The sequence below is a fragment of the Thalassophryne amazonica genome, chromosome 22, assembly GCF_902500255.1.
Source record: "Thalassophryne amazonica chromosome 22, fThaAma1.1, whole genome shotgun sequence".
Lineage (NCBI taxonomy): Eukaryota > Metazoa > Chordata > Actinopteri > Batrachoidiformes > Batrachoididae > Thalassophryne > Thalassophryne amazonica.
In genome coordinates, this window is record NC_047124.1 from 13,224,736 (window position 1) to 13,241,871 (window position 17,136).

At 41.3% G+C, this 17,136-nt stretch overlaps 2 protein-coding genes across 2 annotated transcripts; one reads left to right on the forward strand and one right to left on the reverse strand.

The window, feature by feature from the left end:
• Positions 1 to 35: 35 nt before the first annotated feature.
• Positions 36 to 7,614, reverse strand: pmpcb (peptidase, mitochondrial processing subunit beta). The gene is made up of 13 exons (XM_034163589.1): positions 7,452 to 7,614; positions 7,071 to 7,208; positions 5,655 to 5,741; positions 3,807 to 3,936; positions 3,420 to 3,618; positions 2,854 to 2,933; positions 2,662 to 2,774; positions 2,439 to 2,582; positions 1,623 to 1,783; positions 1,460 to 1,545; positions 1,287 to 1,375; positions 820 to 895; positions 36 to 106 (listed from the first exon to the last, which is right to left on the reverse strand). Exons 1-13 carry the CDS (start codon positions 7,533 to 7,535, stop codon positions 45 to 47), a joined length of 1,449 nt encoding a protein of 482 aa, XP_034019480.1. The 5' UTR covers positions 7,536 to 7,614; the 3' UTR covers positions 36 to 44.
• Positions 7,615 to 8,978: 1,364 nt separating this feature from the next.
• phax (phosphorylated adaptor for RNA export) lies at positions 8,979 to 10,585 on the forward strand. The gene is made up of 2 exons (XM_034163591.1): positions 8,979 to 9,106; positions 9,212 to 10,585. Exon 2 carries the CDS (start codon positions 9,223 to 9,225, stop codon positions 10,396 to 10,398), a length of 1,176 nt encoding a protein of 391 aa, XP_034019482.1. The 5' UTR covers positions 8,979 to 9,106; positions 9,212 to 9,222; the 3' UTR covers positions 10,399 to 10,585.
• Positions 10,586 to 17,136: the final 6,551 nt, after the last annotated feature.

Sequence of the window (17,136 nt, forward strand, 5' to 3'; positions counted from 1 at the left end):
CAAAAAAAGAAACCTACAGATAAATAGTGAATTTTATGTCAGGTTCACCTTCTCCAGAACATTCCACTGTGGATTTGGTTGTACTCGGGCAGCTGTTCAATTGGACCTGAAGCAAAAAAACAAAAGTTACATTGAATGCCACTGTGAAATACAGTGAACCACAAAAAGAAAATTGTTTTAGATGTACAGTTCGCAACAGTGAGGCAAAAACTGCTAACTATTACATAACAGGTTTAAATACTGAGTGACATTTACGCCAAATCAGTTTAATTCAGTGAACATGATAATCCATGTAGGAGAGGCGTGCATGCGTGGTGTCCCCCAATCATAAACTGATTTCTGATTGACTACACGTCAAATGAATGTGACATGTAGCCAATCAGAAAGTGAGGTGACTGACGCACAGAGCGGAATCCAAAATCAAATGTTGTTATGGCTTACAAGAAAGTCCCGTGGTCGCGCTCTCTCCACTCCTTTAACCAACGCATCTTTTTTTCTTCGTTAGAAATAGTCCACAAACTTATCTCCACTGCGTCTTCCTCATCCACCATGTTTGTTTACTCTGAAGTCACGTTTAATCTGGAGAGGTTTTGCAAGATTTCATGTCTGACCTGGGAATGTTTGCATGTGAAATCTGTTTTTGTGCGTGGTGTGCTGTCTTTACCATGTGGCTGCACACCACACACTGTACGACCAAAACTGTTAGATCTATGACTTTTTTTTTTTTTGTATCTCCATGTGTGTGGTCTGTCACGCATTAGAAAGCTACAGACAATTTGAAAATCTTGCTGTGTGGACCAGGCTTAAAGAAGCACATACCAACTGCTGCGATTGCAGGAGCTTTGTTGTAGATGTATCTCGAGCACACGTCCTTAATGGTGTTGGCATCAATTGCCTGGCAGGGACAGAAAAAAAAATAAACATCACATTTTATAGCCGCTCTTGTAACAAAATTACTCTCTAATTCCTATGAGACTGGCTGCAAATTTTAGGTAGACTAATTTTAACTGATTAGATATATGGATTTTTGGTTTGTTTATTAAACTCCCAAAGGGGATTAAAATATACATTATTATACCGTAATCACATGTGGTCTCTAACGGACAAAAATGTCCAACAAGCTGAGGAACAATAATCGACCTCCAGCCAAAAGAGAACACCTGGATTTGGAAAGTACTTCTCTAAACATAAATGTTATGATCTGTTTCAGCAACGTTTAAATCAAAAAGTAAAGTTTTGACCACTGAAAACAGCATCAAAGTGTCTTTCAGTCTGACTGTACTCACATTGATTCTGGCCTCCAGCTCGTGCAGAGGGATCCTGCGACCATAGCACAGCATCTGTCTGCCAATGTCCTCGCAGATGGGGGTGGAGCCTGTTGGGCGGGGAGGAGAGGTTGTTCTTTCAGTAACAACTTAAGTGTTTCTCTGGTGAGGAGTGCAGCCTGGAGTCCTCTTACCGTCCAGATGTAGGAGCATGTTGGTCTTCAGCAGGTTCTTGGCCCGAGCCACTTCACTCTCAGTCACACTGGTGCAGAGGGACATCCTGATGGAGAGTGACACCAAAACATCAGAACTCACCGTCCAACCGACACTGACATCAGCCTCCGCGTGTGTACTGACCATTCCATCTGAGTGAAGTGCATCATGTCGCCGATGGTGCTGGGCTCACAGACCACGTAGAGCCCCCACAGACCCGTGTCAGTGTAGCAGGTGTTGAAGGACTGGAAGCTGTGGCACAGGTTTCCCTGACATGCCTTCTGTGCCAGTTTACTGGACAGATTCTATGGGCATGAGACAGTCCACAGAACATAATTAGTGCATGCTGTTGAGGTGGCAATTTTTTTTCTTTTTTTAATCTAGCATCTGCTGTTAATGTTATACTGGTGTCATTGTATTGGAGGCCAGCAGATGGTGCTGTGCATAAGAAGGTAAGTAAAAATTCACTCCCCAAGCGCAACAGTCACTAGACCCCCATGGATTTTGGTGTCATGTTTGGAGCACCTGCTCCCCCATCTTGGGGACAAAGCAACGCAGATTACATCATAACAGCTTCACATCTCTGCATACGTACACCTATGATGGGCACAGCTAGCCTCGAAGTTAGCTTCAATAACGGCTAATCCGCCAACTCAAAGGTTAACTCTGATTATGCTAAACTGCTAAATTATTTAGCTGAAGCTACTGCTAGTTTTTAAATTACACAACTTTAACTTTTCCCTTTTTTTTGCTCAAATTCTGTAAAAACTGAAATTTTAATTGGCTGAATTGTAAAAAAAAATAAAATAAAATAAAAAGGTTCCCAAAAAGGTATAGCGCATCAAAACCAGATGATCAAGACAGACAGAAATAAATAAACGACAGGTCATGTCTGTGACAGGCTGTTTCCATTTTACTGCATAGATAATTTGAGGTCACTGAGGTTTTGGCCGTTCCTACCACGCCTCCACCAAAGGAGCGGTCCCAGTTTCCGATTAGTGTGTTTGCCACCATGAGGGGGATGGTGTCGGGATGCGACCAGCCGACCGCCTCAATGGCGATGGCGATGTGAGCCAGAGGCATCTTGTCATCACGCATGCGGATCTGAGAAGCAACAGAAGATGAACGTTGTGAACACAACACCCCCATAAAGTCAAGGTGACCTGAAAGATTTCCTCTTCACCTCACTTCCTGTGAATTTGCACAGAGGAAGAGCCGGAGCTTCGCCCTCATTCCTGCCAGGAAGCTTTCCAAAGTGATACTTGGCCAAATTGATAAGGTCGCCGTGTGAAACACCTGATCAGAAACAAATAATACTAATCACAACATATTTAAAAGGATCAATTAATTCTCGTTTTCTCTGAGTAGCTCTGACCTCCGGCAGCAGACAGAACTATTCTGGGGCCTTTGTAGTGGGCGGTGATGTACTCCACCAGGTCACTTCTGTTGATCGTCCTGCGTCACAAATAAAAGATTCTATCCATTCAGTGAACACGTCAACATTCCCATTCAAAGTGTGAAGTAAAGTTGCAGCTTTCTGTCTTAAACAATGGTTTTTGGATGCTTCTTTTTCTGCCACGTGAACAAAAAGCCACAAAAGTCATAGAAAGGCACAAAAACAGGCAGAGAACAAAGATACAAATTCAGTATTAAAGTTAATTCAATCACAAGCTGACATGTTAAAAGAATTTTGTTTTGTTTTTAAGCACAAGGTTTCACATGAGTGCATCATCCTGTATTTTACAGCATGTATTAAATTATTTTTGCAAACTCCCTCGGTTTGTTTCAATCAAAATGAGAAATCTTTCAGCTACTTATCACTTTGACTGGAATGTAGGGGATCTACAGGAGAGAGATAGACAGAGAGAGAGCATCCAGAAACAAACGCACCATCTGCTCAAATGACAACACTCATCCAGTGTTAAAAGTGCATGAACGTACTTGATGTTCTCAGTGGGGCCCAGAATGGTCCTGCCGAGTGCTGTGGACTGGTACGCCGTCGCGTGCAGGTAATCAAAGACCACCTCCTGTAAATTGGTCTCCACCTCCTGCATCTCTCTCAGGATGACGCCTCGCTCTCTCTCTATCTCGGCTTCGCCCAGCGTGCTGTTCTGGATGATGTCAGCAAGGATCTCCACAGCTGAGGAGCAAGAAACCAGGAAACGTTTCTTCCTGACAGCTTATAAGAAGTTGGACATTTGTGTTATAAACTGACCAATTAGTCCGATCATGTTGTAATCAACAGTTTTTAAACAAAAATTAACTGCGATCGTGGTCATCGTGACGGCAGCAGTGGCTTTGTGTTTTATTTATCAAGTCAAGCTGCACCTCTTGGCAGATCCTTGGAGAAGGCCTTGGCATAGTACACAGTCTGCTCCCGGGATGTGTAGGCATTCAGGTGTGCACCCATGTTCTCGATCTCCAACTCCAGATCAAGCTGGGAGCGTTTCCTGGTGCCCTGTCAAACACAGATGAAACAAAACAAAAACATCTGACATTATGCAGTGACAAGAAAGACATGACTGTTTGTTTTATATAGGTGTGAATTATGCATTATGTTAGTGTGACATTTTACACAGATATTATGCTGACGCATCATTATAAGTATTACAACTAGAGCAATGCGCTGGAGTGCAAACCTCCACCAATACAAGTTTCCAATTCCACAAATTTTTACCTTGGAAAAAAATTTCAAGATCAAAGCCGTTAGGAGTGACTTTTCACAAGATAAAATATAGTACAAAATATAGATCAAAAGGGCTTTTCAATGTTAAAATCAAATATCCACTGAATTTGCAATGTGGATCAGATGCGGTTCAAACTTAATCTACTCATTGAGAGAGTTTGCACCTCAATGTCACAAATAAGAGTGATTGAGGCACATTTGATTGAGATATAATGCAAAATGTACAACAAATGGGCTTTTAAATATTAAATTCAAATGTCCACAAAATCTATACTCCAGATTAGATCTGGATCAAACTTTGTCAGGTGATAGTGAGCATCAGCCTGCACCTCACTTTCAAATATGAGAGTGACTGGGATATGTCTGATTTGAATGGGGGTTTCAATGTTACATTTAAATGGCCATCAAATTTGTTTCATATTTGAGTGTGAAGTAGGATGGTATCCTTTATCGACTGACAAAGTTTGATCTTTTTGACAGGCATGAATTTTTTAAAATTTGTTCACTGTTAAAGATAGGGATTTTTAGAATTTTCCAAGATTTTTCCTGACTTTGACCTTGAAAACTGAATCAGTTCTCGCCTATCAGGATATGAATCTTCAGTAAAAATTTGGTCACAATATATGAAAAAGTGTGGGCTCCAGACTGTTCACAAATAAACAAAAAGAGGCAAAAACATAACCTCCTCCAATTTCTTTGGTGGAAGTAATAACAGCCCGAGATTAGGGTGGTCAAAAAACTGAAGATTTGTATTGATTAGGTACTCATTTGCAACAGCATCTAAACCAACAGTGCCCTTAAATCCTCACCCTCCACTCCGACTGCTCTCCTTTGGGTTTGCAGCAGGTGAAGAACCAGTAGCACCTCACGAGTCAGAGACAGCTGTGAGGCAACAATACCATTTGCAATAAAAATGAAGCTGGCCAAAGAAAAAAGTCACAGAGCTGTGTTAGATATGATGAGGTGTCACTGTATCTCGTTTAAGTGTTGTTTGGAGTCAAAGCCGTGACTTCCAGGTCTGTTAACAGTTTTGTCTTAATGTGTTCAAGATGACTCAGAAATTACGAACTGGAAACTTCTGTTCACTTGATGAACTCGGAAAACAATATGGATGTGCACAGTAACATATTGAAGCTTTGTTGTCTTTACAAGGAACACATAAGTTATTAGCAAGATTATCAGACAACTACAAAATATGTCATATATTGTAAAAGAGTTATGTTACTCTTATTGTTTTACACCAGGCAGTTTAAAAAATAGTGCCGTCATTGATGCTACTGCTTGCACTGTTCTAATCTTTATGTTTTTAAAAATATGCATCTAAATTTTCTGTTATGCCACCTCATGGCATCAAAAACAAGTACTGAAGATTTTCCTGGGTATTTGAATAGAGTTTGAAATGATGATGATGATCAAGTAAGAGACATTTGAGCACAAACATTTCACTGATCGATAGTGATGAAAACACTGCAACACTTTTACAATCTCACCTTAAATGCCATGTGCTCCAGGAAATGTGCTGTGCCATTATTCCTCTCATTCTCATAACGACTGCCTGCATCTATCCAGAGGCCCACCTGGAAAAGCTGATCATAAATATCCACACGCATTGTCTCTCTGTTACACATGTTCAATCAAAAACCTGATAGAAAAACACGTCCCTGTGGAGCCAAACTCTGGAATTTTTTAAGAAAGATCCAGATGTTGTCAGAAGCCTTAAAGCACCTCCTCAAAACTAATTTTCAGCTCACAGAATAAGACAATTAGGGATTTTTAGTATCTTATAAATTTTAACATTTAAGACAGCCTTATGCTGTGCTTATACAGCACTCTTATGTGTAAGTGAGCATTAAAGCTTATTTATTTAGTTATCAATTTTAAACTGCCATTGTTAAATCTTCCAAGGAGGTTTGGTTGATTAGATCTTGAAGTGATCATTAAAAAGAAATCATTAAAAATGAAGCTGGGTGGCCTGACGTCAGGGATCATTGGCACTTCCTGCACCGACAGCTGATTTACCAAGCAGATAAAAGCTGATGACCAAAATAAGAAGTTCTTTCATCTTTTACAAATCACACAGAACATCAGCACAGTGAAACCTCGACATACAACAACATATCAACATACAAGTTTTTTGAAATACAAGCCGTCGCTTGGTCCATATTTTTGTTTGGAATACGAGCGGAAATCTGAGTTACGAGTCGCGCTTAGGGACGCCACCGCAAGTTGACGCACGGCCTGCAGCATCAGCTGAGACCGCATCTCATTCCCATTTGTTCTCCGTGTGTGGCATCATGGGTCCGAAGAAAGTGAGTACAAAGAAAAGTGGAGAAAAGAAGAAAAGAATGATGTCTATTGAACTGAAGCAGGAGATAACAGAAAAACGAGTGTAGTGTGCAGATTATCAAACTATCAAGGCAGTACGACTGCAGCACATCGATGATTTGCACCATCCTGAAGCAAAAAGATGTAATTAAGCGTTCAACACCAGCCAAAGAAACTACAAATCTTATTTTAGTTATTTTAAATAGGGAAAATTCATTTGAAATAAGAGCAGTTTGACTTAAGAGCTCGGTCACGGAATGAATTAAACTCGTATGTGAAGGTTCCACTCATGATTGCGACTAAAATAATAAACTGTGTGCGGCAGAAATTTGGGGTTCTGAGAGACAGGTGAGGACCAGTGGACCTCCTATGTTGGCCCATGCTGGCATCTTAAAATGCACAATCAATATAAAGCCAGGCCTGTCCAGTTGCTTTATTATTGGTAATCGAAGGTTCTCGGTCTAGTTGATTTTTTTTTTGGTTTGTTTGTTGGTTTGTTTTTTTAAGGTGGCAGGTGGAGTTCAAGAGCTTCTTTAAAATAACAACAAAAAAGGTAATGCAAAAATTGTTTTTAAACTTACGGTGCATGTGGAGAGCCCCGAGTCCTCAGAAGCGACCCGGAGCCCGTTATCCAAAGTGGTCACCTTGGTTTCAGGAACATTTAGCGCCACCTGCTGTGCAACTTGGGAAGCTAAGAACCGGTGTGTTCCACTTGAAAGCTGGGAAGAACCAAAACAAAACTGGCTTTTAGCACTCAACCGAAAACTCTTCGATTTTTGAAACAGAAGAATAAATGGAAGTAGACTAATAGCAGCGCCAAAGTTTAAAGTAATAGCATGTACTTTGTGAGGGCTATGTTAGCTTACGTTAGCTGTACAACACAGAACCTGACAGACCAGAGTCACATTTTACTCCGAATACAGACAGGCACAAACACAAATCTACGAAGACTTTATTCTTACCCTGCTTATGGAACTTGTCTTCTGTAACTGCTTTTGTAACAAATATCTGCCAACAAACGTGAACCGCTGTAACGACGCCGCCATATTGTGCAGGTATGATCCGGTGTCACGCGCATCATCAAACTGCGCAAGCGCAATGACGCAAGGCAGAAACGCTGCATTTTGAGGACTTATTAAAATTCGTCAAATTCAGCACAGATTACGAATTATTTCAGACTAATAAGACAAATAATGAAAATTAAAAACTGAAAGAAAACAGAAGACAACCAACAAACAGGCACAAGGCGGAAAATCGTCATTTCAGTGAATTCAGACCTTCAAAATAAAGATTCATGACGACGTAAATAAAACAAATACTACTAGTACTAACTAACTAAATAAATAACTAAATAAATAAATAAAAAAAGACTAATAAACTAAACACATTCTGTTTGCGGCCATTTCCGACTGGGTACGACATGTGCCACACTAAATGAAACATTTACATTAAAAGCATGCTTTATTTCACATATCTTTCTTATTTAAAAGTAATAATATTGATTTTTCTGAACTAGAGAAACTCCAGCATCTAAATATACAAAATAGATAGGGAGGCACCCTCATTTTTAAAATTCGTTTAAAAACGTATCTTTTTTGCTTGACTTTTGACACAAACGAGGCTTAGTTTGATAATGTTTTAAATGGTATTTTAGTGGTTCTTTTGATTTTATTGTATTTTAGTTTGTCTTATGTTTGTAGTGTATAGTACCTTGTGTCAGCATTGGCTGCTTTAAGGTGCTGTATAAATAAAGTTGGTATGGTATGGTATGATTTCATTTTTCCTTTAATTTAATTTAATTGTAGTTAATGCACATAATAAATGCATGTATATTAATCAAATATATATATTAGAGCTGCGACAATTATTTATTAACCGAACATTAAATTAATAAGCAACTGTTAAGTAATCATTTTGAGTAATTAAAAAAAAACAACGAAATTCTCTAATTTCAGCTTCCCCAATGTGAATACATTCTGGTGCAATTTACGAGTTTCTAGACTCATATCTGGCAGTAAACAGATGGGTTGTGGACAAAACACGACATTAGAAGGCATCATCTTGGGCTCTCGGAAACATTGACTGACATTTTTTTTTACAATTTTGTGACATTTTATAGACCTAACAACTAATCAACAAAAAGAAAAGAAAAAAAAAATATATATATATATATAATGCGGTTTTTTATTTATTTATATAGTCTGTTAGATATTTGTTCAAATGCACAACTTTATTTTGATAGGGCAGATGGCATGTAGCTTACCAAAATAAAATAATTGCCTCGCGCGAGTTTTCCCTCAGACTTTTTGATAGGATTTAGTTGACCTTATTTATCTACGTTTTTTTTATTTTTATTTATTATTGTTATTTTATTTTATTTTGTCACTCCTTCGTCGATGCTCCACACCTGTTGTTACACAATTGCGCAGTTGGTGGCGGTAATGCAACATTCCGGATGTCAACCGCCAATAAATTACAACAAGAAGAACAAGTTTTCCCTCAGCGGTCCGAAGATGAGCCTGTTTTTGTTAACTTACCGAAGTTGAATTTAAATTTTTATATGCAAGTGGAGTCTCTGTGTTAGGTGTGGGTTATCTGTTCTCTGTCATATTTTAAGGTAACCCGCACTTTTTGGAGTGTCTGGCACTAAAAGCGTAGCTGTAGTTGATTAGCCTCGTTAGCTTCGCATTAGCTAACTTCGTATCTCTGGTCGAAATTCCAGATAAAAAAAAAATGGATGGTGACTTCGAAGATGGAGAACTTTCCGGCTCCAGCTCGGACCCTGAGATGGGAGCCGTCACGGCTGCACCAGCCGTGCCTCAGGCTAGCCAAGCTGCAAGCGGCCAGTCCTTCCAGAGCAGAGTCGCTGTGCGGCCCTCTGCTCCCGCCTACCGCAGTTCCGGCGCGGCGGCGGCGGCGGACTCCAGCGACAGCGACGCCGAGTCTTCGGATGAGGAGGCCGTTCTTTGGCGCCGCAAGCGACAGAAAGTGACCAACGTCCCCCCGCCTGCTGGCTTGCCGGGACCCACCCGAGGAGGCCGCAAGGTGAACAACGTGTGGGGGAGTGTGGTCCAGGAGCAGTGCCAGGAAGCCTTAACGGCGGAGCTGGGCATTTTTGGCATGGAGGGAGACGTCAGCATGTCCAGCAGGAGTGTGGAGACTTACAACTACATCCTGGCCCGCAAGATGATGGCGAAGGAAAAGGAGGAGGAGAGGCAGGCCAGGGTTGAAGAAGAGGTGAGCATGTTGGACGCCCAGCTGGAGGAGTACATGAAGGGTCAGGGGTCAGAAGAGAGGGCAGGAGGTGATGCCAAGAGGAAGAGGCCCGTTAAAGAGAGGCTGGGACCCAGAGCGGAGATGGACATCAAGGGCCGGTTTGAAATCACTGAGGATGACCCAGAGGACAAGGTGTCTGACGAGATTGCACACAGGCTGCAGGAGCCTAAAAAAGATCTGATCGAGCGCGTGGTCCGAGTCATCGGGACTGAAAAAGCAATCGAACTGCTCAGTGAAACTGCCACAATTGAGGAAAGTGGCGGCATGTTCACCGTGGATGGCAGCAGACGACGGACGCCGGGTGGGGTGTACCTCAACCTACTGAAGAACACGCCCAGCGTCACCAAAGCCCAGATCAGGCAGATATTCTTTGATGAAAACCAGAAGGACTACAAGAGCAAAAAGGCGGCACAGAAGAGGAGGAAGCACGTGGTAGCCAAAAAGATGAAGCAGGCCATCGGCATGTTGAACCTGCAGGAGCACGACGATGTCTCCAGAGAGACGTTCGCCAGTGACACCAATGAGGCCTTGGAATCATTAAAGGAGGCAGCGGAAGAGGAGGAGGTGGTGGCCGCAGTGGGCACAGAGGAGACGCCGGTGGTCTACAGCTCTGCAGACCTGGAGGTCTTCTGAGCGCTCAGTGAAGCTCCAGGCCTGAGGGCTGATCCAAACTAAAACCAATCAACTACTGTGTGAAACGAAACAAAAAACAATCGCGAGTGAGTCCTTTTTCACTGTTTGACCAAAGGACAAGTTCTGTTGATAACAGGACTGATGGTCACAAGATGCAATGAAAATTCTTTAGATATTGTGTTTTTTTTTTGTTTTTTTTTTTTGCTCTAAATTACATTTATGAGTGAAAAGCTACAGAGTGAGCTTTGTGTTTATTTCTCAGCTTTCTTAATTTTGTTAATGTTTGGATTTTGACATAATGAGCTCTTGTACGTGAAACAAATAAACAAGACTCGAGTGCAGTTATTGAAAAGATCTGCAGGTAATTTACATTCAAGATGAAATGGTGACATGAACACAGTGGTTTTGCTCATTTTCAGTTGTGCTTGTTCTCAAACAGTGGGGTGGCTCCCCCCTCAGTCATTGCATGCAAACTTTAATAAACTGGTTTGTGCAGACACAATAATGAGGGCAGAACTTGTGTCCTTATCAGCAATCATCCAGGCAGACAACTGCAAAGTTCCCGTCTATAAGCCACAGCTAAGTGAAACGTGAGCGTGCCCTTGGCCTTTTGTTGCTGGTCAAGCACGCCACATGATGGACTGTGTGATTGTGGTGTTTGGAGGTGCATGAAGCACTCGCCACATGGTTGCATGAGGTTCATTAATTTTCACTAATGCTTATCAAGACAATACATCCACTCTAAAAATGAGCTCTTAGGTGGGTGACTTACGACATAACGGCGGGGTCACGTATTGAAGAAGGATGTTTCAGAGTGGACAGTATTGTTTATGAAAAGTAGGGGGGATTAAGAAAAGCTGCAGTGCAACTGGCCATAAGCCTTGAACACCTACAAAGGAATCAAACAACCCACGAAATTGTAAAGAACGTGGGCTGACTGCAGAGGGGGTTCAATTTACAGCAAGTCAGCAGAACATTCTGCAGTGTTGAAACTGAACCAAGTAGTTTCCACATTTACTGTTATATTAGTTTATCTGTTCTATTGTATATGTGAGCTTTTGTGCTGCTGTGGCAACACCTTATAGTTGTACATGAAAATTCAGTAAGATATCTTATATATTCCAATTCTAAGGTGGAACTATGCTAGTACATAAAGGTATATCTAAATATCTACAAAGGAAGCATAAAATAGGGTAGATTAGATAGATTAGGATAGAGTAGATTAGAGCCACCAGGTGCCTGGTCTTGAGAACCAGGGATACAACCATGTTACGGTTGTATGACCCAGAAAAATCTTAAAAAAAAAAAAAATTCCATTCCATTTTAAGATCATAATATGCAAGGCTGATGCATGGATTCACAATTTTTTGCATGCACAGCTGGACTGCATTGCTGTAACTCACTGAATTGTTATACTGCACATTGCATCGGTTAGTGACTTCAGCTCAAAGCTGACATTCTGTCCCTAAATTGTCAATTCAGGGTTAGAAAATATGCATTTTTATCGAATACATTTATAATAAGTACTATTCATGAATCTGTTTTCACAATTTCACTCAAATTTTCTGTATTGCTTCGTTATTCACTTTGCACTGGTTTTCTTTGGTGACAGTGGACGAGTCCACTGGCAAACAGATGACATAGGGCTTGTATCTGTTTTTGGTCTTTGCAGTAACCAAACTCAACCAGCAGATGGGAGCAGAAACCCGATAATAGTGTTGCTAACAGCATAGAATTTATAATGTTTTTTAATGAGACAAAATGATGTTTTTTTTTTTTTTTTTAAGAGGACATTCTGTTATATTTATGCCCAGAATTTCAGAAGTCCAAAGTATTTTAGGAAAGATCACTGTTTAGCATCCCACTTAACATTGAAATAAAAAAAAAGTCTAGGATTTGATATGTCTTCGTAATGAGAGTTGTGTGTTTTTAAGTCAAAGTGTTGTGTTGGTGCAAACCAGCTCCAGAGGAGAAATAAAGCTTTTGCAGTGGATTCATCGACCTTGGAAATTCTCATTATCTGTGCTCATGGCTGCCACATGAAAGGCCCGGCGTTCTGGCACCAGCATGTTTGATAATCCTACCACTTATGGCTGTTGTGATATGTGTTTTCTCTGATAAGCCATCACTGTGCACATCAGGATTCCTTGCACCAAAATTAGGTGGGCTGATTAACAGTCACAAATGGTGCAGGGATCAGTTTGAGTTGCAGGATTTATGTGGTGTAGAGGTTCTGAGGTCACAGTTCACACTGCAGGCAGATTGTTTGCTTTGGTGATGGTGATCAAAGCGGGAAAAAAACAACACGCTTTGGAGCTGCACGAGGAATGTGCAGCTCCATCTCCATCATATACACGCGGAATCATTTTTCATGTCGTCTCTGGTCTCAGGACCTCTGTATCTGTCACCTGGCAACAAACGTGTTGCCTGGATACAGTACATTGTTTCTTATTTCTATTGGATCAAACAGAACCAGAGTTGAAAGAGTTGTATCTCTGGGTGGGGAGGGGAGGGGCTGTGATGTCAACATAGAAATACAAAATCGTCCTTTTCAAGCAGAACATATGCGTGGTTTTGATATGAAAATCCGAGGAAAGTGTAACAAGAATTTTAGTTTGCTGACATTTAACCGATCGTTTGCGTGTTGCATCTTGGTGGTCCATGGATGCACATTGTTGTATAGAAAATATAATCTAAGATCTGATCTCCCATTTCTGGTGAACGGAAGCTTTGATTTCATAGTGTACGTCTCTCCAAGCACAGCCATCAAAGCTCCTCCTTCAGTGTTTTGTGGCCTCAAGTCCTTTTTAGCCATAATGTGTTGTATTTTCAGTTTGTGTTGCTGTTGAACATCTTAGTGAAGTTAGGCAGAGGAGCTCCACAGGTTTTTAAAATGAGACAAGACTTTTCTGCTCTTGAATGGTCGGATATATATTTTTTTAATGTTTTATTCAGGTGGACAACTCGAGCTGTTCTGTGTACACTGACAGGCCTTACTTGATGTAATTACCGCATACAGTACCACATACATGTGGTAATATCGTCTACATGATCCACTAAACACTACCCCAAATTGGGTGAACTATTTAGGATGCAAATTCCCTACTTCCCTCTTCTGCCTGTCAAAAGCTGCCATTGCTGCTGCCCAGCCCCTCACATGCGCTTCACATCTCATTTTGACCTTGATCTTCACAGTGACCTTGAGTTGAGAGACAGAGATAGGTAATTCTGAGGAAAACAGTTGGTATCGTGTTAAAGCAACTCACAGAACCAGGACACTGCATCCGTCTGTTTTCCATTATGACATTTCTAATTGCAAATCTTTCGCTGTGATGCAAAGTTTTTATTCCACTAACTGTACCTTCCTTTACTTGCGGTGTGAATCTCTGCTTAGCGTTGTATTGATCCAATAGCACAAAATAATGTGACAATCTAGTCAAACGAGGCATGAAATAGATCACAGGCAGACAACAAATCCACACGGTCAGGGTCAAATAACATCGTCTCTTCTCAAAGCAAGCATGAAATTAATCAAAGTGGCTCAAAATGAGGGGGAAAAAAACTGCAAAACCACTGACTTCCTCTTAGCTGAAACATTATCGATCCTTTCAATACCCCAATCCTTTTTGTTAGAGTATCCCAACACAATTTGCAGCCTATTTATTTAATTAGGGTTCTGCAATTGCCCAGACAAAGCCAAATTTACCAAAAGTCAATCAATGGGGGGTCAAGGTCATTGGGGCAGTAAGTCCTATATCAGTCCTGGGGCCTGTTACTTAGTAGCATGAAGCAGATGTGAGTCAATGATTCCCCCTGGACAGGACGCCAGTCTCACATAGGTTACTTCCCCAGCCAAGACCAGTGCCCGTTGACTACTGGGTGAACGGAGACAAAGCAGATGGAGTGTCTTGTCCAAGTATACAGATGGATAGTGCCAGAGTGTTCCATGATGCATATTACAAAATGGCCGACACACATCCAAAATGTCCTTGTAACTATCTGATCTTAACCTAACTGCTTTTCAAAATGGCTGACGCACAAAATGTCCTTGTATTTGGCATGAGTATCTGATCTTTTTATTGCTGTCTAATTGATAAAACCAAAGTATTTGCATCTATTTGGAAAAGAATCAGCATGATGGAAAACTCTGATGTGATGCGTGGCACACAGACGTACACTATAACATTTTTACATACTGCTTTGAACGCAACGTGAGCACAACACCCGCTTATATCTGCCTACTCACTTCACTTTGCAGCCAATCACATAGCCACTGATTCACGACAGGTAAGGACCTGCCACATGGGGCCGGCCTAGGCGCAGAAATAGAAGTTAGCGTAGAGAGGAGATCTAGGCTCTTTGTTCCTGATGTTGCATGTGATCTGTTCAAAAGACCCCAGCGCTACTTAGATGACTCTGTTTCAGTGTAGGCACCTTTCAGTACAACATCTAAATTTTGTAGTCCGTTTCCTGTCCAATTCTTTTTGAGATCACTCACCACATAAAAGAACCTAACAATAGCATGACTGGGAATCAAACCCAGGTCTACATATAAGTAATCCAACTCCTTATCCACTGAGCTACCTGACCTGAAATTGGGTCAAAGGTAAAAATGCAACTTTTTCACTCTGATTTGCACCAACCATAGCGCACATATGGAGGTGGATTTGAGAAATGGCCAGCTAAGGTCACATTTGCCAAAGGGCAATCATTGGGGTCAAGGTCATGTCAGCGTGTCTGTTTGTTGGCTCCTTTTCCCAGGTCCTTAAGGTGATTTCTATGAAACTTGGTATGTCATTCAAGGCCAAGGAATTTGATTTAGATCAAATGTCGCACACACTCCAGTGGATTCCAGCACTGCCTTGCCAAGGTCAACCAGAGGTCAATCACTTGTTTGAACGTCAAGTGCATTGTGGGACCTGACCGCCTTCATGCCCACTTTTCACCTCAAAATTAAAACTGAAATTGCAACGTCTCTGATCTCAAACTCAAATGTGCCGCAAAAACAAATTGCCCCCATTGCTTCCGAGGAGGTGTGTAAGATTAATCACGCGTTTGACAGTCGCTAGAAGCCAGTTTTCATCTCTCCTTTGTGCCCCTGCAGCAATATCAACCTTTCAGCTTGGCGGTTTATCTTAACTTATGCTTCACATGCCGTCGCCGACAGCAACACAATGACTATAAGATAAGAAGCGCAAATCTGAATGGATTCATGTGTGTTTCATGTGCGCTCGGCTGTGGAGTTGGGGGATGTGTTTTGGAATGATGACGATTAAATGGAACTGAGTGATGATTTTAAAAAAATGTGTGTAAACATTAAACAGGAAGCGATTTGGGCAATTATAAAAGCACCGCCGTGCTCAGGTAAAGTGGAGCTGAAACTGTGAGTGGGCAGAAAGCCACTTTGTGTAAATAACTCCGGTGTCACTGGTTTCCTTTCACGCAGCACTTAGTGAACTATAACAGGCGATGTTTCCTTTTCAGTGACATTTTCACAGCTTTAACGTGGGCGGTCTTTTGGAGTTGATTTAATTTGTCACCTATGCCAGAATGATCTATACATAGTTCCTTTGCGAATGTGTGACGTAAATGCGATCAAAAGCTTTTCTCTGCTCTGGAACGACCCTGATTTTGTGACGTATGATAATAAATCAAACGTGTATGTAGTTTGGGATCAATGTTTATTCATTCCGAGAATGGAGCGCGAGTTTGTCATAATGCTGCCGGTGTGGCATTGAGATGTATTTCATTTATCGTGGTCTTGTGCTCTGAGAGCTGTTTCAGTCTGTGTAGATCTTTACTACTCCAGAACAGATGGTGGCGCCATATGCCATTTTCCCCACTTTACTCCCATTGCTAAGCCTTGCTCTTACCCCTTGGTCAGATTAGCAATACAAGCCACCATTTATTTTCATTCAGAGATGGCGTTTTACTGTCACAAAATGCGTCATTTTCATGACGCGGTCAAGCTTAGTTCACTATTTGTAACGCTACCCGAAATAATTTCATGATGCCATTACAAAGTGGCCTCACAAAAAGTCGCGATGTCATTACTGGTGTGAGTTTGGGTGTGTTTTACAGCGATAAGAGACAAATGGTCGCTACACTGCTAGGTATGTGGGGCTAAAATAGACGAAGTCTATTTTATACAAATGTTGAGTGATGTGACATGACGACTGCCAATCCGAGTGAAGGCAGCGTGACATCAGCTGGTTGTTCGCTCAAACAAATGAATCTAAGATGGCAGAATACTTTCCAAAACAGCTGTATTTCTGTATAAAACTAATATGTTTGGTATTTGTGTAAAAGTCAGTGAGAAAGAAACATTTCTAAATCTAAAAAGTATGTTTTGTAACCAGATAAAACTTCTGAAGTGATTTACAAGACATCTTCCTGAGATGTTAGCATGCTAATTAGCACTACAGGAACATCACTGAGAAAGAGGTTGGACTGAAACAAATCATTCGAACTTCATAGTGACAGTGTCTGGTTTCCTCGTACCTTATAATCCATTTAAACATTGTGCACCGTAATGCAAAGTAACCACATGCAGGCCACGCCCAGGGAACTCCCATTAATCAATCAATTTTTTTTTATATAGCGCCAAATCACAACAAACAGTTGCCCCAAGGCGCCTTATATTGTAAGGCAAGGCCATACAATAATTATGTAAAACCCCAACGGTCAAAACGACCCCCTGTGAGCAAGCACTTGGCTACAGTGGGAAGGAAAAACTCC